Source organism: Grampus griseus (assembly GCF_964374135.1).
Source record: "Grampus griseus genome assembly, chromosome: 1".
Taxonomy (NCBI): domain Eukaryota; kingdom Metazoa; phylum Chordata; class Mammalia; order Artiodactyla; family Delphinidae; genus Grampus; species Grampus griseus.
The window spans coordinates 46,564,396-46,587,444 of record NC_139017.1 but is presented as its reverse complement, the minus strand read 5'-3'; the positions used below and the strand labels follow the sequence as shown (position 1 = coordinate 46,587,444).

The 23,049-nt window shown below is 46.8% G+C and overlaps 1 protein-coding gene across 2 annotated transcripts; it reads right to left on the bottom strand.

Annotated features, from left to right (window-relative positions):
- Positions 1 to 9,630: 9,630 nt before the first annotated feature.
- Positions 9,631 to 21,937, bottom strand: LOC309826552 (specifically androgen-regulated gene protein). 2 transcript variants are annotated; one of them, XM_082660802.1, is made up of 4 exons: positions 21,897 to 21,937; positions 16,325 to 16,510; positions 13,781 to 13,958; positions 9,631 to 12,397 (listed from the first exon to the last, which is right to left on the bottom strand). In XM_082660802.1, the coding sequence occupies exons 2-4, from the start codon at positions 16,427 to 16,429 to the stop codon at positions 10,863 to 10,865; spliced, it is 1,818 nt and encodes a 605-aa protein (XP_082516928.1). In that variant the 5' UTR covers positions 16,430 to 16,510; positions 21,897 to 21,937; the 3' UTR covers positions 9,631 to 10,862. The 2 variants fall into 2 exon arrangements, with proteins under 2 accessions (XP_082516928.1, XP_082516927.1); XM_082660801.1 differs by lacking the exon at positions 21,897 to 21,937 and adding an exon at positions 21,772 to 21,863.
- Positions 21,938 to 23,049: the final 1,112 nt, after the last annotated feature.

The window sequence follows — 23,049 nt, the reverse complement described above, 5'->3', positions numbered from 1 at the left end:
GATTTTGATCTACAGCCTAAGAGCAGTGGGGAAGCCAGGTCATGTATGCTTCAGTGTTCTATTTTGAAAAAAAAAAATTCTTTCTTGAAACTTTTTGTTTTAAAAGAATTTTGGATTTTAAAAAATTTGCCCTAAGAGTTCCCACATATTATTCCCCCATCTTCCCCAGATGTTACCATCTTACATAGTACTTATTAAAACCAAATTGAGATGTTTTGCAAGATCCAAGCTAGGCTCCCACATTGCTTTTATTTGCCATATCTCTCTTATCTCCTCCAATGTGTGACAGTTCTTCGGTCTTTATCACTCAAGACCACCATGCTTTTGAAGAGTACTGGCCAATTATTTTGTAAAATGTCTCTCAATTTGTGTTTGTGTGATGTTTCCTCATTTAAGTTCAGGTTGTGCTTTTCTGGGAAGAACACCACAGCTGTGGTATTGTGTCTTTCTCAATACAGTGTAATAGTAGGTACCTTATGTCAATATGTGTCATAATTGGCGACGTTAACTTTGATCACTCAGTTACTTTTTTCCCTTTTCAGTGAATAAGTATTTTGCAGGAGGATACTTTGAGACTATGCAAATATCCTATTTCTCTTCATACTTTCTTCCACTAATTTTAGCATCCATTAATGATTCTTGCCTGCAGTAATTATTACTGTGGTGTTTGCCAAACTGTCATTTTTTTTATTCCATCATTCTTTCTACATTTTTTGTTGGAATTCCACTGTAAAAAAGAACTTTTTTTAAAACTCCACTTAATTATTTATTCAATTATTTATTTATATCAGTATGGAATCATGTATACTTATTTTACTCTCTGGATTATAGTCCATGGCTATCATTTATTTTGTTGCTCAACTTACTCCATACTTGGCTATTGAGAGACGATTTACATTGGTTCTTTTGTCCTGTTGACATTTATTAAAAATAAATAAGAAAGTGAGGAAGCCTAGAACAAACCTTGTGATTTTGGATTGGAATTGGAGGTACTGATCTCAGGTAGCCTTGGCCTGCAGCGGCTTGAAGCAGGATTTTGGTTCCACGGCCAGAGATTGAAGTCAGGCTGCAGCAGTGAGAGTGCTGAATCCTAGCCACTAGACCACCAGGGACCAGCGGCCAGTGACAAGGCCGTGGCCCATCAGCTTTGTAGAAATACATTTCCACAAAGAGATATAAAGTAGTGAAAAAAATAAAGTGTTTATTAGGAGGAAAAAGAGTACATGTGGATAGACACACAGGCAGACTCAGAGAAAGAGTCACACCCTCGTGGTAGTTTGAATCACTTATATGGGGCATTTCTTCTGGGTTTCCTTTGGCCAATCATCTTGCTTTGCCTGGTTCTGAGTTCGTATTTGGTTTATCTCAGGGTCCTCCCATGTATGCGCGTGCATCTCTTAGCCAAGATGGATTCTAGCAAAGAGGTCTATGGGTAGGTTGACATCACCTACTATGGGGTGGCATCCCCTACATTTTTAACCCCCGATAAGCCTTTCTGTGCATGTGTAGTCAGGAAGGTCTCCTTGACCTTGAGAATGAGAAATATGTGGTCTTTTATCTCTTATCTGGGCAGGGGCTCAGCTTCTCCTTCCCTTGCTATTATCTTCATCTTGGAGTATCTGTCCACAAGGGACAAAGTCCAGCTGCTCAGCCTGGGGCCCATCTATCTCCTGCCCCAGTATCAGTATGAACTCATGATTTTTAACATATTATAGATAGATAAATGTAGACAAGATATAGATATGTATATATTCATACATATATTTTCTAGCTCTTTCTGCTGAGAGGGTCTAGAAGCAACGGACACATCTAGCACCCAGATCTTAGTTTCCAAATATCATTTCCCAAGAAGAGGATCCATTAGTCCTTGGCGAGGAATTCCTGGGTAAAGACAGGGAAAGAACAGATGGGCCTAAAACATTTTGTGGTGGCAAAAAGTAAGGAAGTACTCAAAAAAGTATAGGGGCATGTCAAAAGGACAAGAGTCAAAGTAGGGCTTCCCTGGTGGCGCAGTGGTTGAGGGTCCCCCTGCCGATGCAGGGGATGCAGGTTCGTGCCCCGGTCCGGGAGGGTCCCGCGTGCCACGGAGCGGCTGGGCCCGTGAGCCATGGCCGCTGAGCCTGCGCGTCCGGAGCCTGTGCTCCACAACGGGAGAGGCCACAACAGTGAGAGGCCTGCGTATCGCAAGAAAAAAAAAAAAGAGTCAAGGTAAAGGATAAAATTCCAAACAGTAAATGTAGAAGGAATGGTAGAAATAGACAAATGACAATTTGCAAACAGCACAGTAGTAATTGTAATAATTGTTGCAGGCAAGTATCATTAATGGATGCTAAAATTAGTGGAAGAAAGTATGATGAGAAGATGCTTGCATAGTCTCAGAGTATTTTGTTTCCCTTCTTATTTCCCTTTTCAGACAATGAGAAATCTGGTTCTTTTATACATAATATAGGTACTTATTGTTCAATCCAGTAATACACATAAATTCAGAATGCTAACCCGTAAACATGAAAAACACATTCATCAGATAGAATCTGTCGTTAGCCTTTGAAAGCGTATGGTAAAAATACATTTTTTTCAACCTTACTTAGATTAGTTCTTCCCTTCCCCACTCCCCTCAGTGTGGTTATGTTACTCATTTTTAATACAATTAGGTTTACTTTTTACTGTTTGCATTCCATTTTGGATCCTTCCACCCTCCTCCTTCAAACACACAAACATTCTGGTTGTTATTTATTTATTTATATAGTCATTATCTGGTTATGTGACACATTACCATGGTTTGAAAATCTGAGCTATACAGAAAGGCATACCCAGCCAAGTTCTCTCCACCACCCCCTGTTCCTGACCGTGTTCCCATTCCTCTGTTCTTTCCACAGCTTTCCCACCCACCTTCTGTCGGTATCAATCGCACTAGTTTTTGGTTTACCCTTCCTGTATTTCTTTTTGCACAAATGTGCAGATACATGTGCATTTTCTTAGGGTTTCTTTTCTCTTCCATGAAAGAAAATGTAATATAGATGGAAAGACCATTCTAGTTGCTGGGTGGGACTGGAGGGAGGCTTGAGCGGATGTGAAGAGAACACTTGGGAAGCTGCTGCTGTGGACCAGGAGAGAGATGGGGGAACTGGTGCAGCTCCAGTGGCAGCAGAAAGGAGGACAGGTTTGAATGATGTTTGGAGTGATATTGTCATAATTTGGTATCTGATTTCCGAGGGTGACGTCATGGATGATGCTTTGGTTTCTGGCTTGACTGATTGGAAGGATGCTAGGGTTGCTCCCTGAGATAGAGAACACTGTAAAAGAGTCAGATTTGGTGAGGGGTCCCTCACATGGGTCTGTGTTTGGACATGTCGACTTTGAAGTGGCAATGGAGTGGGCACCTGAGGCATAAAGCACAGATTGGAGGGCTAAAGAGTTATTCCTCAAGCTGTGAATTCTGCCCTGATCTTCTGGTCAAGAAGTGACTGCAACAGCATGGGGAAGAGGATCTGGTACCCAATTCCAGTGTGACACCAGCAGGGTGTCTTACAGTTCAACCCAATCCTGACACTATCCACCCTGAGACAGCATCAGATTCCACAGGTTGAGGGCTCAGTCCCACAAGATTCCTCTTTACTTCTGATGCCAATTGCAAGCTCAGGTTGTCACCTGTGCTTCTGACTGCCTGGTTATAAATCGGAGGTTCCCATGACCTCTTCCTTAGGTTCAATTCATTTGCTAGAGTGGCTCACTGAACTCAGGAAACCGGTTTACTCACTAGAGTACAGGTTTATTACAAAGGATATTAAGGGATATGAATCAACAGCCAGATGAAGAGATGTATAGGGCAAGGTTCTGAACAAAGGAGCTTCTGTCCTTGTGGAGTTTGCAGCCTGGCACAGTGGCACATGGAAGCATTCTGGTTCACCAACCCAGAAGTTCTCTGAGCCCCATCCTTTTGAGTTTCTATGAAGGCTTCATTGTATAGGCACGATTGATTAAATCATTGGCCATTGGCAATTTAACTCAGTCTCCCGCCCCTCTCCCCTCCCTAGAGGTATGGGTATAGGGTGGAGGGGGAGGGAAGTGGGTGGGACTGAACTCTCTAATCACCCGGTTGGTTACCCTGGTGATCAAGTCCCCATTCATAGGTTCTGTAGGGCCTTTCCCAAAGTCACCTCATTAACACAAGGAAAGATGCCTTTATTGCTTTCATCACAGGCTATTTCAAAGGTTTTAGGAGCTCTGTGCCAGAAATGGGGATTAAGACCAAATATACATTTTCAATTATAAATCACAGGGAGATATTCCAGTCCAATGCAGAAGAACAAAAACATAAACAAAACCTTGGTAGTCACTCCATCTTCTTGCAGAAGGCTGGCTGCTCAGGGCATGGTGTCCACCAGAGGATGTGCCTTACCAGTGGGTGATGTCAGAGGCACAGGGCAATCCCTGCCTCTCAAGGTGGAGGTGGGATGGCAGAAGATTGGGTCTAGAATTGTGCCTGATTTCAAGTCTCAGTGAAAAATTTGCCTGCCATATCAGTAAACAAAGGATGCTGTAGCCATCAAGCCATCACATTACAGCCATCCCTGAAGGTGGGCCCTGAGGAGACTCAAGATGGAAAGAGGATGCCCACCACCAAGCAGTCATCACTGCAACCACCCCCCAGTGATGCACCCTGAGGAGACTCAGGTTGAGAAAACACAGGATACTGGCCCCAGATAGCTGAGGTGCACATCAAAGGAATGATATCAGTGAGTCCAGACTCTTACATCTTCCCATACATAGAAAAGTGCTAAATTCCTTAACTTGAGATGTCTGGTTTTCTTTAATTAACAGTAATCTTTTGGTGTTGCAACTACCTGGTCTTTGTTGCAAAAACTCCTGTATATCCTGGTTCCTCCCTTACCTCTTCAGAGCAATCTCTCAGAGCTATCTGAGAGGTTACATCCTGGGCTTAAGTCCTCAGTTTTGTCCACCAAATAAAACATAATTCTCAATTTTTTTAAGTCAACAAAATCACCCTAAAATGCTAATGATACCATATTTGAATTAACCAGCTAAATGACATTCCCATAGCCCACAACACCTACCTGGGGCCTTGGCTAACAACAGAAGAGCCCCTGCCTGAAAAAGTAGCGTGGGGTGTCACTGGAAGAGAGGGCCAAACTTCTTTGCTTATCCACAGAGCAGGGAGCTATCCGAAGGAGGCCCTGCTGAAGCCCTTGGGAAGAATGTAGTGGGGTCGGTGTGAGTTGGAAGCGTAGATGTCACAAGCCATCTTGTGTTGTAGACTCTCTGTGCCCCAGCCCACCCCCCAGCTTTCAAGGGTAGAGGTAAGGAGGTAGAGAACACTGCAGTCTCCAGAGCTCATTTCAACGAGACACTCCTATTCATGGATAAGAAATGTTTTGAAAAGTCTCTTGTGGCAAATGCTCAGAGCATGAGGGGCCCTGAGTGTGGATGGAGGTGAGAGTTTCCTGGGAGTGCTGTAACACACCAGAAGGGACAGAGAGGGAAAAAAGGGTGACACAGAGGTGGTGGTAGGCTCTGTGCCTCATGTTCGGTCCCTTGGCATCTCAACTCAATCTTCAGTTAGGAACTCAGAAAACAACAAAATGCTTAAACTTGATTTCCCTTGGGAATCAGTTAAAGGCCTGGGCTCTAGGGACAGTGAAGATGCTGTGGGGTGGGCAGTGTGTGGGGTGGAAGGGTGGGCAGGTCGGGGGAGGCCCAGAAGCAGCACCACAGATGTAGAGGGAACACAGGAGGATTGATGGTGAGGGCTTTTGACTGTTTCAGGTTGAGGAATTTAGGTGCAGGCTAGGATTAATCCAGTCCTCAAGGGGGACCCATTTGGTATCTGAATTAAATATGTATATGATGATAACATTAATAGAGTCCATTTATTGAGCAATGTGCTAAGTGCTTTTTATATGTATTATCTCATTTGATTCTATGCTCATAACTGTAACAGGTAAGTATTGCTATTGCTTCCATGGGGTTCATTCCTGTTATAAGTTCTTTTCTTTTTAACTCTATTTTTGAACTAAGTGACTGTAGGACAGCATACTGTTCCCTTACAAAGGAAGTTAAAGGAATCAAAAAGAAATAAACTGAAAAGGAAGCTGAGGTGCAGAGAGCCTGACTCCTAAGCCTGTGCTCTTGGCCACTATATGTTCTCAATCCTCTCTTCCCTCTCCTCTCTTCCATCCACCCATCCATCCATCCCTCCACCCATCTATCTTTCTGACTATTTATATCCACTTATAGACATAATTCCTCTTTAGCTGGGAGGTTGGATTAGATAGCCTAAAAGTTTCCTTCCAGCTCTTAGGTTCTATGAGGTGTATTTTAGCTTAGACTACCTTGTGATTATTTTTGGCAGGGTGTTGGTCTTCCTAATTAAGTTGCTTGGATGTGTTGAAACATACACTTCAAGGCTGGCATGGATCAGTCCAGTCCAACCCCCCATTTTATGAATGAGATGAAGCGACTTACTAAAGCTCACCTGGTCCAGAGCTTTTTAAAAAGAATCCGTTTCAGATTATTTTGAACTCTGGATACATGGCAAGTGGTGAATAAAGACAGTGCTCCAGATAGGCAATGAGCAAGAGGGAATGATGGGTGGGATTTACAACATCATCTGTTTTTACCTCACTTGTATGCTAAGTCAGTGATGGTGATGATGGTGGTGGTGGGGATGGTGATGTGGGTGATGACTCCTCCAGTTCATAGGGCCCTCATATCAGAAGGATTTGGAGAGTTCGCCCAATATACCTTCTTTCCTCCTGCTAACGAATGCCTGATTCATTCCTGAAAGATGCCTACCTTATTTTAGAAAATGCCCCAGGAATCTTGAAACCTCTGTCTCTTCCTGATTTTTAGCCAGAGTTCCCTCCTGTTATGTTTATTCTTTCCCTCCATTTGAAAAATAAATAACTATAGAGCAGCATATAGTTCCCTGAACCACAGTAAAAATAAGTTAAAGGAAGCAAACAGAAGTAAACTCTATGGTCACGGACAACAAGAGATTGATGATAAATGGCAATCTGGGTTTGGGGATAGAGAAGCTGGAAATAGCTGGTTCAGCCTTCATGGAGACAGAAACACCATATTCACTCTGATCCCTTTGTTTTCAAGTTCCGGGACTCACGGCTTGGGTGAAGTTGAGTCACTTGGAGAGCATGCCAAAGCCTACTTGTTAATTTGGACTTTTATCTGCAGCAAGCTCTCTCCGATTTCTTCAGAGCTGAACTGGGTGAGCTCTTGGCTGCCAACCCTGTCTACATTTGCTCCCTTTGAGAAGGAAGGAATAAGACCCAGAAGGAATAATTCTGTCATTTATTGACTATCTATGCTATGTCAAGTACTAAGCTTTAGGTTTTTTTATATCACTTGTTCATCTTAATAATCTTGAAAGCCTGGTATTATTATACCCATTTTACAGATGAGAACTCTGAGGTTCAAAAATTAAAGTGTCATCCCCACGGTTCCCTCATTGGTAAGTGATGGAGGTAACCTGAGCCCAGATCTATAGGCTCCATAGTCACTCACGTGAAGAAAAGAGCATGGGAGCACTGTATCTGCCTTCCTTCTTAGATTCTGATTGCGGTAGACGTGCTTTCTCCTGCCCATGCCCCTGGTTCTCCCCCTCCTCTAGTTTATGAACCTACAGCTTCATATTCTGACAGTATGATCCTTTTCTTCCTACAAAATGATCATGGATCGAGGATGAACTGGTTCATCTCACATATTTACACATATTCAAATTCTTCACCTCCGGCTCTAACTCATAACATCAAGTAGGGCCTGCTCTCCAGTCTTTCACTTGCTCTTCTTGCATGCAATAAACACCAACTTTTGCACACCTACGTACCCCCAGGGTGGCATCTGTCATACCACACTTCCCACTATGGAGGGGGCCACCTAAGAGGTGACTGGGTCCATCCCTTTACCTCTGTGTAGGATAGTGCGTGGGCCTGGAGAACTCTCAGGGTGGCATATGAGTGGTGATTCAGAGGAGTGGCTACCAACGCATCTGAGGGCACAGACCCCACCGGGTTAGGCTGAGGAGGGGCCAGCTCCTGTATTTGGCAGATGGTTTGTTTCCAGCAGCAGCAAGACTACAGCAGGCAGGGGATAGTGGAGAAATAAGGCCATGTGAAAGTAGAGTTGTCATTGTGGTTTTTTTTTTTTTTTCTTTTTTTTGCGATATGCGGGCCTCTCACTGTTGTGGCCTTTCCCATTGCAGAGCACAGGCTCCAGACGCGCAGGCTCAGCGGCCATGGCTCACGGGCCCAGCCGCTCCGCGGCATGCGGGATCTTCCCGGACCGGGGCTCGAACCCGTGTCCCCTGCATCGGCAGGCAGACTCCCAACCACTGCGCCACCAGGGAAGCCTGTCACTGTGGTTTTTAAACTCATATTTCTGCCTAAAATCCTTCAAAGGGGATAAGAACAACCCTGACCCCACTCTCACCTCTCCCCCAATCAGTTCTAGCTGAATGAAGAGCAGTCCTACCTGGGACAGGAAGATGGATGCAACTCAGGACAGTGGATGTCCTTACTACCTCCCCTTGATGTTCTTCAAAATGAGGACAACCAGGTTTGGATTTATTATCCTATTCTTGAATCCCAAAGACCATCCTTAGAGCAAAACATGCTCTTTGAAGGCCAAGGACATGGGGAAGCATGGTATCTTTAAATAACAAGGGGACGGAGTATCTCAAATTGGGTGACTTGGGGAACCAGGCAGGATGAAAATACAGAGCAGCAGGGCAGACTGTGTGTAACTCTGCTTTGTCTGGGAGAGAAACTGCCTTCACCAGGGAGTGGGATTTAACAGGATGTGGCCCTGACCAACCTGTTAGTGAGGCTTGTGTTAATGCCAAGGCCCCAGATTCCTACCAAGTCTTACTTTATAGCTGGCCCCAAGTTTCCCTATTTATCAGGGAAATTAATAAATAATAAAGTGAGCATTCTTCAGGTTGTGTCTTGGGAAGCAGTTCAACCAAATACAGCATGTCTGACCAGTATTGCGGGAGGGGGTCTTCTCTCTCTGGGGGGTGTCTGTGGTAAGATGTGGCTCAGACAGTCATGGGTGACCCTATTGGCTGTGACAGGCCAGGTCCTCACCCAGGGCCAGGAGTAAGGCATCAGCTTTTGGGTGTGTGTGTGAGAGTGTACACAGAAACTGTCACAACCACATCCCACATGCCATAGCAGGGCGCAACCATTTGTTGTCCTTACCTTAACCTCCTCACCACTTGCAGAGATACTGAGCCTTGATGTGCTGGGTCCCTAAGGACACAGCCCAGAAACGCTCAGCAGACCTAAAGGGCACTTTTTCAACCCGGTTCCCTTTATCTGCCCCTCACATCTGGGGACCTTGGACTCCAACCAGGTCACGTCTCTGAATAACATTAATTTCTTAAGGGGAAGCAGGGGTCACGCCCAGCCATGTCTGATCTCCAAGCTTGTATTCACAAGCCCACACCACCTACCCACAGTACGCCCTTCCAGCATGTGCTCAAGGTGCATAACTTGGTCAGGGAATTTGGGATTAAAAACGAGTTATTATATTGCTACTTTCCCAAACTAAGTAAAAACCCACAACACTAAATACGATCCTGAACAACGTTTAATCTCTGATGTTTCGGAAGACATTTTAGATCTTGAAGAGCTTTAGGGCTGGACCTTTGCTGGTGACTCCTTAGGAAGCTGAGTGGAGGGACAAAGGGACCGCTGGAGGGGAGGGTCATGCGGCAGGGGAGCGGCATCAGGCGCTCCAGCTCTGATCTCAGTTCTGTTACTAAACAGCAGAGTGACCACGATGAGTCACTTCCCTTCCCCATCAGGGTGGGACTAGAGTGTCTCTAAGGCCCCTCCCAGCTCTGATATTCTATGAATAATTAGCAGAGCATGCACTGTGCTGATTTCCCATAGGAATTGAGGAAATCAAAAAACAACTTGTAATCGTGTAGACAAAGGCCTGTAAGAGTCCCTCGGTATTTACAAAGCCTCTGGGCTTGGGCTCCCATTTCACTGTTGGCCCAACCCTGGGGTCACTGTGCAGACTGAGATCCGGAGCAGGAAGGATAGGCACACCAGAGTCAGGGACCACCGTAGTTTATTACTGAATTTAACAAGCCCACAGACAAGGCCCTCTCCAGTGGAGGTGTGCAGTGTGGGCACTCATCCTGACTTCTCAGGCCAGCAAGAGCTCTCCTGGTATCAGTCAACCAAGAGTTTTTAGTGACAGGGATGTGTCTGGTCCTTGGGACTAGGGACAGAGAGAAGGCAGCAGACGATGAGATAACAAACCAACTCCTCTTGGCCGCAGGCCCCTATCCGGGAGGCCAGAAGCGAGAGGGGAATCCAGCAAGGTCTGTGCCAGTCTCCACCCACTGCAGGGGTTCTGGGAGACCCACATTTCATGTGATCCTGCATTTGCCTAGTGTCACGGGTACATCCATTGTCCCATTTGACTTTTTTTTCTCAGGCTTAGCCACCCCTCTGCACTCAGTTCTGGCTTGCCTGAGCTCTACCCGATGTAAGAAAGTTTCCAACAAGTGAGGAATTCTGAGCAATGACTCTGTCATATAAATAGCTTCGGTGATAGACACAGCCTATACCACACACACACACCCTCCTGTGGAAATCATCTTCAGGGTGGTTCACGCAGGCGCTCATTGGTACAGCCACTCTGAATAGAAATGTGTGCTCCAATCTCTCCCTCGGAGAGAAGAGGACCTGCAGAGAAGCTGACCCCTGCCCAGCCCCTGACTTGTGAGGTGGGATAGACTAAGTGGAGCCCTGGGTCTCTTCTCGAATAACGGGGTGCGGGAGGGGCTGTGTGGGGGTGCTGGTGGCCAGTGCCTACTTCTTCAACAGGCCCAGCTTCTTGAGAGCCTCCCTTCTTTTTTCATCAGACACGCCTTTTGGGGAGATCTTGACACTGACACAGTGGGATCGAGGCAGCATGTCACGGCTTTGTCCTTGGTAAGACAGGCGCTTGGAACCCAGCTCATGCTCCGGGTCGGCCAACTTGCCCACCTGGATACCCTCGAAGTCCTTCCTGGTGCCCAAGGAGGCCGGGCGCGGCCGGGAGTTACGCAAGACGTTGGGTGAGATCTTGTCCAAGAAGGCTTTTCCCAGAGAGGTGCTGGTTTTGGGGCTGCAATCTTTCTCTGCTGAGAGGTAGCTGCTCAGCCCCACGCCTGAACGCTCCAGCGTGTTGGACTTGAAGTTCATCTGTCTCAGGCCAGGGACGCTGCTCTCCTGGAGAGTCAGCCCAGAGTCTGGCTTCGGCTGAGTGAGGGGACTATTTGCCCGTGGGGCCCTAGGGATAGGAATTGGCATGGATTTGTCAGCTAGAACTTTCCCTGGAGTGGGTTCCTGGGCAGGAACCAAAACATTGCCTGGAGAAGATGGCTGAGCTGGAGCCGGACCCGGAGCTTTCACTGGAGAAGGTCCCCGCATTGGTGCAGGTGCTGGAGCCTTTCCTGTCGCTGCTGAGACCTGAGCTGGAACCACAGGCGGAGCCGGGGAGGGGGCCTGAGTGCGCGTCTCCCTGAGCCTGGTGGAGGGCCTACTTAAGTGGGTGCTGGCCTCATCTTGGTCCTGGGGCAGCCCCAGCTTCTCCAGCGCTTCCCTGCGTGCTCTCCTCTGCTCCTGCAGTGATGACGAGGTGGGGCCCGAGTCTCCAGGGCCGGCCTCCGAGTGGCAAGACAGCCGGTTCTGGGGATCACTGTGGAAACCACCCCGGCTACTCTTCAGCACAATATTTGGTGGCAGCTTCCGTGGCTTAGGGGCTGTGAGGGGAGCCAGCCGGGCATGTGGAGCCCCCTCTGATGGGACAGGAACATCTTCAGCTTTTGCATTCTGAGAGGACACAGCTGGAGGAGGCCGAGGCTGTCCAGGTTCCCTGGTTGAGCCTTCCTCATTGGCTTTCTGGGACATGGCCTCTGAAGTGGTCTCCCTTTTCTGCTGGAGGCTGAGTGATGTGTGGACCTGGGGCCTGGGACTCAGCTCCCCTGGCTGTCTGGGCAGGCCGTGTTGCCCACGCTGCTCTGGCTGGGTGTCCCAGAAGGCCTCTGGTGGGGGGATGAAAGCCCTGTCCAGATCAAGGGCAGCGTCCCGGGGGCCCGTCGGTGCCTGGGGGGGCTCACTGCTCTGGCCCACCTGCTCTTTCTCAGGCCCTGGGACAAGCCCGTCAGATACCGCTGGGGTGTGGCTGTTAGTCTGTGTGGTGCTTTTTCTGAGGATCTGGTCTCTGCCGATGTGGATATTTCTGGGGAGGCTGCAGGAGCCAGACCTGAGGCCCAGGCTTTGAGGCTCGGGCAGATGAGACAAGCTGAATGGAGTCACTCTTTTCGGCTCTGTTCCTTGCTGAACGGTCTCTTTCGGATGTCCTGTGAGGGTCGGGAAAACAGGCAAAGAAGAGTGCGTGGTGAGAACCCTGCTGCCAGGGGGAAAGAAAACACCTCCCAGACTCTGATCTCTAATTAGCAATGGATGGGTTTTGTTTTTTGCGGTTCCTTTGCTCTTAAAGGGTAGAACTCTTGTTTGGATGTCATTTAGACTAACAGATCAGTACTAGCAGTTTCCCTTCAACCAAGGATTAATGTTTCCTGATGGCTGGGGAAAGGGCAGCCCCAGACAGCTCCATGTTCCTGACTCAGGCTCTTTCTAACCCTCTACAGAGGCAGGGTTGGTTGGGGTTCAGGACAGTTCCTCTAGCTATCCTGGGGCCCTCAGGTAACTGAGCCCAGTGGGAGCATTCAGCATTGAACATGGTCAACAGGTGATTTGTTCTTGCCGGACCAGGCTTCTGCCTTCTTCTGCCTTCACTTTCTATAGGCACCTGGATGATTCTGTAATGGCCACAGCTGTCCCCACACCACAGAGTGACAGGGGCTCTTTTCTTCCAGCGAGTAAGCACGCGTATCAGGCCCACTGGACCAGGAAATCAGCACCAGGCAGCAGAGGAAGCCCCACCTCCCCACTTCCTCCTCTATCTCAGGGAGGGTCTAACACATTGTCAATAAATATTTGCTAAATGAATGAATAAGTGATCACAGTCCTGATACCAATGGGTCTGTCTTCAGGAGTAAAATGCCCCCCTCACCCTGGGGCATATGGCCCTGCACTCATGGCCACACTTACGTGTCATCTTGTTTCCCGTCTACTGAGCCTCAACGCCACTCCATACTCTCTCACAAGGCCCTTGAGACGTCACCCACTGAAGTTAAGGGAGCCCTTCCCTCTTCTTATCTCCTGCAGCCTCATCCTCTGGGTCACCCAGATTAGCTCCACAGACTGACTTAGTTTTTCCAGAGCCAACCACCCACCCCTCCCTGAATCTCTCCCTCACCTCTGTGGTCATATTGCTTTAGAATTTCTCCATAAGAGGATGGGTGCTGGTCAAACCCCTTTCCCTCCCAGGCCTCTGATACTTCATAGAAAGACATAGAAGGCTGGCTTGTCGGCAATCCCTCCTTCCCTGCAGGGACAACAAGGCTTTATTCCAGCCATGAGAATGCAGAGGAGAGCATTTGTTCCTTCTTCTGCCTGTGACCCTTAGAGCAGAGGGCAGACAAGATGGAGAGTGGCCAGAGGATGTACTGCTTTTTGGGGGGTTTTATTTTATTTTTTGGCCTCACAGCATGTGGGCGGGATCTTAGTTCCCCGACCTGGGATCGAACCCGTGCCCTCTGCAGTGGAAGCACAGAGTCCTAACCGCTGGACCTCCAAGGAAGTCCCCTTTTTTGATTTTTTTAGACACTCTCTCTTACCCTGGGCGGCAGGCTGGGTCGTGGGCAGTGTTCGGGGACCTCGGGGAGTTGTGGCTTGACCAGACTTGTCAGTGGACAGTCCACTGTCAGCCTCGGCGTCCAATGAGCCAATGGTTTTCTCTAAGAAGAGCAGACACTCCTTCTCTTCAGCGGACAGGAAGTCGTAGCTGCTGTCACTCTAGAGAGAGGAGAGGGTGCTGTGAGAGGTAGCTCCCCAGAAACTGGCGGGGCCCGAGAACCACCCTGCGCTGGGAAGGATTGCTGAAGAGCTGGAAACCCCTCCATCATGCCACTCTGCAGACCTGCTTGAGCTGCTTCCGAAACTGCAGGCACCAAGGAGGGCAGAGACTGTCGGGCTGCTGTCCCAGTAACACCCAGCCGGGCAGGCAGATGGCAAATGACCTTTCTTTTGTTCACTCCTGGGTGGAATGCTTAGGGGCCAAGATCAGAAGCAGTCCCAGGTTCTAATTCCACTTCTTCTGTGTAACCTATGTCAAGTATCTCATTTCGCGTGTCTCCAGTGTTGTTCTAAACTATATGGGCAGCATGATGATTTGACCTTAAACTTGAATGGTATTGCTTTTAACTTTTCAAAGTACTTCTGCATTCTTGATCTGGCATGTCAAGGACAGTATGAGGACAAACAGGAAAGACAGCCGATTTATCATGACTAGTCACAGATCAATTTACTAAGTAATTTACACTTGACTTTGAAATGCATTCCATACAGGATTTTTTTTTCCCTTTTGTGTATTTACTTTCTTGATAGCATTTGGCTCTGGCTAACATTAAAAAACGTGTGCATTTATTTCTTAAGCAAATATTAATTTAAGGGAGGAAGGTGGAGAAACTGGTATGGGGTGAGGGGAAAGCAACTTAGTATTAAATATTAAGTAGAAATTAAAATAAATAATTTTCATTATGAGAAAGCACATAGGAGTGTTTGGGAGAACAGGTGAGGCCCTTTCAGATGGTTACTGCCTATGTTCTACAAGGCTAGGAAGATCCATGGGATAATCGCTCTCCAAAGTTGAAGGTTGAAGGGAGGACCAAAAGGGCAGGTGGGAATATAGGAAATTTGGCCTGAGTCCCTTCCTGCCGTCTCTACATCTCTTCCTAATATTGGAGATAATTCAGAGTTATATATTTTCCAGACCCACTCAGATGTCCAGGAAAGATTTTGAGAAAGCCCTAAAAATATCTTAGGGGGAGGGGAGATGGTTGTTGGAATAACTTCTCCAGTTCCCCAGGCTCCTTAAAGAATCATCTGTCAGTTGATTGAGGGAGGCTTACATGGTCAAGGGAAGTCCCGAATACAGCCCTTGGAAGCCTTGATGCAGACCCCAGAGGTTCCCTAAACAAAATCTTCTCTACTGCCCTCTTCCTACTAAAATAGTCTTCCAAAACTCCCATTCTGAATTTCTCCTTTATGGATGACTCACTTTGAAAACCTTTAATCCCTGTCACATTCTGTGTCCAGTGGTATGTAACTACTCATGTTGGCCTCTGCTTAACAGAAACTGAACGTGGTCTGTGAGGTCCCATCATCTAGGGTTAAAAAGAAATTATCTACAGATTGTCTGCACTTTAGGTTTTTTGTGTGTTGTGTGCTGCTTTTCCTACTTCATTTTTACATATCAAAACTCACCGACTATATCAAACATCTTTGACATTCAGTAGAGATCATTACGATCCTTAAATTATCAAATACCTCTACGTATAGGATATAGAACAATAAAGTATAAATTCTCAAGGGTTATTATGTATGTGATGAGTACCCATAACAAAGGAATGCTTACATTTGGACATAGGACAGATTTACTCTGTCACACCAACCTTATAAGAATTGAGATTTAAATTCATACCCAGAAAAATTACAATTTATTACATGTCACTCACAAATAGTTAAACACAGGGACTTTGGAAAATTCTCAGTCTCTACTTACAGATAGGCTATTTCTTTTCTACATAGAAGCACGTGCTAAGTGCTTTACATGCATTTCATTCACTCACCTCAAGAACCCTATGAATTTGGTATTAATATTATGCCCATCTTAAAACTGAAACTGAAGCTTAGAGAAATTAAGTAATTTGTCCAAGGTCATAGAGCTTATAAGTAGAGAACCCAGATCTGTTTGGCTCCAGAACCCAGGCTCTTAACTGCTCCGTGCTCTTTGATCTTTGTAAAAGATGGAAGTAACACTGTTCTTTGCAGAGGACTTCAGGAATCCACGTGCTACAAGGATCTACGTTCTAGTTTCCACCGTGACCTCAGATCACTGACCCACTCTCTCATCTCAATTAAACCACGCAACCTAATGAAAACTGGGAAAAACTCTCATTTGTCCTATTACTCTCTGGGGTTGTCCCACTCTATTCTCTGTAGAACCAGGGGTGACTCAGAGGCAGAATACCAACTGGTGTGATTCACTCCCTGACAAGGAAGATGAAAGACAAGGAACAGTGAGCAAGGATGGTGGTGGGTAGGGCAGGGCAGGGCAGGGGTGCGGAGAGCGGGCCAGGCTGCAGACAGAGAGTACGTACAGATCCAGAGAGGGTGGAGGTGGTGCTCATCATGCTATCGCAGCTGCCAATGTGGGTCACGGGTTCCAAGCCAGGCCCTGCTGGCCACAGCTCTCTCTCGGGCATCGCCTGAAGCAAGGTGCAGGGGTGGTGAAAGGGGCTCTCAGAGGGGAAGCGAAGGGAAGCGAAGAATGTCCCAGGCCGGGCCTGAAAAGAGAAGAATCAAAGCCACGTGTGAGCTGAGCCAGGCTCCAGCGAGGCTCTGCTCAGGCCCTGGAGCAGCATGGCAGCAGGGACACCAAGCAAACAGAGAGCTGGAAGGGGCCATGCTCAGCCATGACCCAAACCCAAACCCCCAGCCTGCAGGGGGACACATAAGCTGGACATGTAAGGACGCATAAGCTGGCTTACATACATGCAGAAGGTCAGACTTAGGTGGTGGAGAAGCAGTCTAGTCAGAAAAGAGATTCCATCATTTCTCTTGGTCATGTTTTTTCTCTGAACCAGGGAGCTTAACCTACATTTTCATTACTATAAACACTACATATTACAGGAGTTAAAGCTTGGGTTCTGGAGGTAGCTGGATCTGGGTTCAAATTCCAGTTCCACCATTTAAAGTGTTGTGACGAGGCAAATTACTCTTTGAATCTGTTTTTCTTCATTAAATAGGGTTAATAGTAAGACTAAATGAGAACCGATAGCACAGTTCAGTTTGTAGTAAGTAAGCAAACACTTAAGGAATAAATGAGTAACTACTACTGTTTTTGTAATAAGAAAAAGACAAGATCCATCTCGGATCAAAGTAGACTGAAGCAAGGGAAATAAAAGCTTTCTTTAAAAAAAAGGAACAGGGCCCGTAATAGTACCTACCTTAAAGGGTTTTCGTGACTATAGAATGAAATACTCCATGGAAAACACTTTGTGCAGTGCACGGCCCTGTAACAGTCAGCTGCTACCATAGCCACATCATCAGCACCATCACAACGACCCCCACCCCAGCCACCGTCATCCCCTAGTCTGGGAGGGATGTGCATGGCACCCCAGTGGTGGACGGAAACCCAGTTTCCCTCTTGTGTATCACCCTCCTGATGTTGCATTTATTCCCAATGAGATTCCCTAATCTGTGTCAAATGGACAAGAGCAATGTTCTAGGTAGCTTTCTCCCAACTCCAACTCATAGGGAAAGAACAGTTTCAAGTTCATCGTGCCAACAGAAATAGCAAAGGAAGGTAGTGTCATCTTCCTTCAGGGAATCCCAGGGATTTTCATATTCCTGTTTGTGGGAAAAACTCCACCAGAGCTGGAAAGGCCAAAGGTGACTCTCCTATGCTCAAATGAAATTCTAGAAGAATTAAGATTAAAAGACAGTTCTAAGATCAAGTAGGGACCTGGGGGAAGAGCTAGAATTAGAGTATACTTTGTCTGATTCTGAATCCATATTTTCCCCACAATGCCAGGTTTTATTTTCTACCATCTTTTCCACCTTCTGAATACTAGGTAAAATGTCCTGGAAGACTGGGTTTTATTTGAGATCTTGAGACTTGGGCTTTAGATTCCAAGGCGGGTTGTCTTTTTTGCCTCTGCCAATAATTGCTTCCAGTGCCAAAGTCAGGTTTGGGCTGTGCTGGGTGAGTCAGTCTGCCAACCACCTAGAGCTGACAGACACAAGGCCTCACAGAGCTCCCCTCCTGCTTGGGAGGAGACCTTCAACTGGGGCAGGGAGGGAGGGGGCAGGACAATGGGGAAGGAAGAGGTAAGATCCGTTATGGGCAAGACACATGTAGTTCACGCGGGTCCAAAGTCTCTCAGGAGAGAGAGGGAGAACCAGAGGGGACAGAGATACCAAAGAAACCCAGTGATAAATCAACATGGGGTAAGATAACTCCTGGGATTCCTTCATGAGGTTAGTTCCCCATTATCCAGAATCCCAAAGAAACAGAAATGTGAGAAGTCATGTGGATGAAGATCAGTCACCTCAGCTAGCCTCTCCGTTAATGACTGTCTAGGTTCCAAAAGTACTGACTCATTCCTAACATTCTGAAGGGTTGAGACCACTACAACGAAGAGGATCCATTTCTCGTTAGCCTAGGCACACAGAAGGCACTCAAAAAACGCTGATGAATAAACGTCATTTGTTCTAGTGTCTACTGAGTTGACACTAGAACTCAGTAGACATTAGAACTAGTTGAACTGTTGGAAGGTCTCTTTTTTGGCTTCTACCCTATTACTGTAAGCTCTTTTAAAAAATTTTTTAAAAATACATTTACTTATTTATTTATTTTTTGGTGCATTGGGTCTTTGTTGCTACACGCGGGCTTTCTCTAGTTGTGGTGAGCGGGGGCTACTCTTCGTTGCGGTGCGCGGGCTTCTCATTGCAGTGGCTTCCCTTGTTGTGGAGCATGGGCTCTAGGCATGTGGGCTTCACTAGCTGCAGCACACGGGCTTAGCTGCTCTGCGGCATGTGGGATCTTCCTGGACCAGGGCTCGAACTCACGTCCGGCAGGCAGATTCTTAACCACTGTGCCACCAGGGAAGCCCCATGTAAGCTCTTTTTTAATATTTTGTTTCCCAGAAAATATATGGCTTAATGGAATTTGGGCAATGCTTTCAGTTACACTAACATTTATGAGTACCTAATAGGCATGGGGCATGCAAAACTTTGTTAAGACAAAGGTATTGTTTCCAAGAAGTCAGTGTAGATCCCAGGGTCTGTTTTTTTGGCTCTAGTTTTCCTATCTGTTTGTTACACTGGGGCAGTAACTATTAAAAGTGACGCACTGTAGAATGTTCTCTGTGAATGGATGAGCAGATGCTGCCTTTCCCTTTCAGAGAAAAATGACTACCCTTGTTCCTCCAAGCACAGTTCGGACTTTACAGTGGTGTGCTAGCCTCTCCTCCCTCCCAGGGCAGCCTAACACATTCTCACTTTGAAACAAAGGATGGCCTGAAGCAGCTGGAAGAGATAGAAACAATATGCTTTAAAAAACATACCAGGGTATAGCTTACAAAGTGCTTTCAGATAACCTGATACCTTAGGCAGGATGTGGCATTTTCTCCATTTGACAGATGCAAAAGCTGGGGCTCTTTCTACCTCCCCTTCCTATGGGAAGTAGGAAATGATTTACAACTGCATCTATTGGGCAGCCTGTGGCTCCCAGCCCTCCTAGAGGGCATTACAGCAGCTGTCCAGAGGCAAGAGGGCCGGGTACCTAAAGAAGGACCACTGGCCACGTCTGACTAAACACTGAAAGCCCTAAGACCACTCTTCTCTGATTCAGATTTATGCATACAGGCCAGCTTTTTGTCCCCACAATAGCTATTTCCAGAATAAGGAAAAGACACCAAATGCCACTGAAGCTCAAGTCATAGGCACAACAAAATCACTGCAGAGATTAACCTGAATCTGACACCGAAGCTGAATGAGCTCTAAGGCGCTCACACCTCATCTCCACACCTAGTGTCCTGACCCGAAAAGTCTGAACCATAAAGACGTCTTCTCTTCTTCTCACCACCCTCTCCTTCCCTCACCAGTCTGACCTGACCTGGAGGCTGCATTTCCTTCCACCAACTTTACAACCTTGAAACTTGGGGGCTATTTCAGGGCAGCCATTGAAACCTGAGGTATTTCTACTTGATAAGAAGCCTGAACAGCATGCAAAACACTCAAGGTGAGAGTTCTGTATTTTTTAACCCTTGACCTCTTTGGGCAGCTTGAGGGGAGGAGGGAACAGGTTAAGAAGTGTACACAGCCTATATCGGGGCCACCCATGCTAAGGTACATTAAATATTAACTACTCCCTGAAACCAGTCAAGCCTTGGAGGAGAGTAAATAAATGGCATGTGGAACTCTGGTATCTGGAGGGGGTGGGGTGGGAAGAGGCCTCCAGCTCTACTCCTGTTTGGCTTCTCTGTACCATCTGAACAGACCCAAGGCCCCCTTATCACCCTCTTCCTGTGACCCCATTCCTATATCCTCCAAGAGCTGAGCTCTCTCCCCAGTGGTCAAAGAGGTTTCCTGTTTCTCTTAGACCGGGTGCCTCTGCTTTTTGCTGACCACCCAAAATGTGCCTTGGGCTGGAGAACATCCTAAGGAAAAGGCCAAGAAGACTAAAAGTTGCACTGTGTGTGTATCCCTCTCCACAAGCACATGGGCAATTTTCTGTTTGTGTTTAAGCAATGATATAATCGCCTCTTTCACCAGTGGGTTTGAGGGAGAGGGTGGGTGGAAATATCACCTGCACAGAAGAACTTTGCTCGACACTGCAGGTTACCTTTATTGCTGACGAGGTCGCCATGTATGGCAGCCCTCAGTCAGTGAGCTTGGCGGGCTGGTTCTGTGGTGTGGGCTGAGCTAAATAAAGCCTAAAGCTTCAGTTGCTAGGACGAAACCCAATATATTCACTCAGGGCTTGTGTGCCAGGCCCTGGGATCCTGGCACTGGGTCTTCCCACTTCCCTCTTTCTGGAAGCAGGAGGAAAAGGGGAGAAGTTAGGGACCAGAGTGTTAATCCCCACAAGCTGGATGGCGGAGAGCTGACTTGCTACTCTGACTTGACTTCTACACCCAGCGTCCTTGTGCAGGGAATCCGGCCACACAGACTGCCAACTGGGACGCCCGAAGGAAGTCAAAGCAAAACCACAACACTGGTCTGGTTCTCCTCTCTGGACTCTGCCACACTGCTTTGGCCTGAGCCCCACTCGGAATTCCTACTAGACTCAACATGTTACCGTGAAATATTAATGTAGGTGAGGCCCCGGCACAGTTGAGTAGCTTCCTGTTTGCCAATCCCTGTGTCTATTCACAGGCAAAGTCAGAAATTTAATGAAGCTCAACTCAAATAGGCTTGACTTTGCAACTAGACTATCCGTGGGTTTTCCGAAGATGAGCTGGTAGCCTGAGCTGGCATTTTCCCAATGTAACCAAATCTCACACACCCTTACAAAAACATAGCACAGCTCACACCTTACACACCCATCCACAAAGAGCTCCATTATCACACTACCATTACTGAACACACACACACACACACACACACTCTGCACCCTTCATTTAAATAACAATAGACATTGAGTTCATAAAGCCATGAGAAATTTGCCTGTTAGAATGGAAAACCAAAGCACTTTTCTTCCCCAGGCGATTTTCCATTTTGGCCTCCTCTAACAATTCTCTTCCAAAATCACAGTGCAACTTCAATGATTCAGAGATGGAAATTTCTAAAACAAATCTGTTTTCTTGTTGTCAGCACAATATGCTCATCCAACCTAAACTGGCAGATGGAAAAAAAAAAATGTGTCTCAGCCTGGGTCTCCACTAAAACACTCCAATCTCAAGAAGCTACCAACTCACTCTGATCCCGTACTGGACACAGGGAGTTGAGGAACAGAGAGGAAAGACCCCCACCTGGTGTATAAAGGGTTCCCCCCTTGCTGCAGAATAAGCAATAGTTAGTTGGTTAGGAATTAACTCACCTTCACTGGGCGGGGGGCTGAAGAGAGGAAAGGAATACCCTTATATTTCAAAGGGCAGAGACGGAGACAGAGACTGCTTCCCCTGCTTCCCACTGTTTTCTTCTTTTGACCTCTCCCTGACTTACCTAGACAGGTAAAATCTTCATCCGCGCTGCCTCACCCCACCCTGGCAACTGACACTCAGCCAATCCCAGCCCTCCCTCCCTACTTCTCATTCCAGCTGTTTATCCAGGGAGGGCGTGGGAGGGGATGGCGCAGGGCGGTGCTGCTCTCACTTAGCCAATCGTCTCTTGCTCTCCCTTCCTCGTTGAGAGCCAATAATGAGCCTTTAATAATAGAGGAGGGCTGGAAGGAGGGGGACCGGTTTGGGCTGAGACTGGACGGAAGGAGAGTCGGCATGTTATTTAAAAAAATATATTGTTATAAAGAAACACAGTCCACTAGGCAGTATGCTTTTCCGTGTGTCTGTTTGAAACTTGATTTTCTATCTATAACTGCCTTCTTCCTCTCGAAGTATTCCCCTGAGTTCTGCAAGTTAAAATCCTTTGTGGCCAGTTTTGCTACTCGCTTTTTTAGCTTTTCAGAGTCACTGTCATCCTCAAGCTTTTTCCTAGCGGCTCATAATCCTAGCAACTCCACTCAGGACCACAGAAAAAAGGCGTCTAAGGCAAGAGATGCTGGCACTGAGACAACCATTGCCCTATAGTTTGCCAACGACCTTCTTGGCCTCATTTACTTCTGGGGGAAATAAAACCATTTTCTCCTCCAAGAGGTCCCTGTTCTGATGAAAAAGCGACTGGACAGCCTTGAGGGAGGGAACATGCGTGCTGTCATTTGGGTCTCTGGTCCCTTTTAGCTGTGCATGGAAGGTAGCAATGAATATTAAGAAATAAAAACAAAAGAAGCTACCAACCAGTTTAGCAACTCCTATCTCCTTCCAGTAGCCGATTTCTGGCACCTGTAGTTAAAACAACCAGAAGAAAGTAAGGAAAAGAGAGTAGTTGGAAGAACCCAAGGCTTTCAGGAAGGAATCTTCCTCCAGGAATGGAAGCCACTTTTACCAGATGTGCCTTTTGCTTGGAAGCTGGTTTTTCCTGGATATATGTTATCCTCAATACCAGAGGGCAGAAAGAAAAATTAAAATCAATGCACATAGTAATTGCCAACATTTATTAAGCTCTTGCTATGCACTGGGAATTGTGCTGTGCTAAGCATTTTCATGCATCATTTCATTTACTCTTTATCTGAACTTCAGGATGTAGGCACTATTAATATACA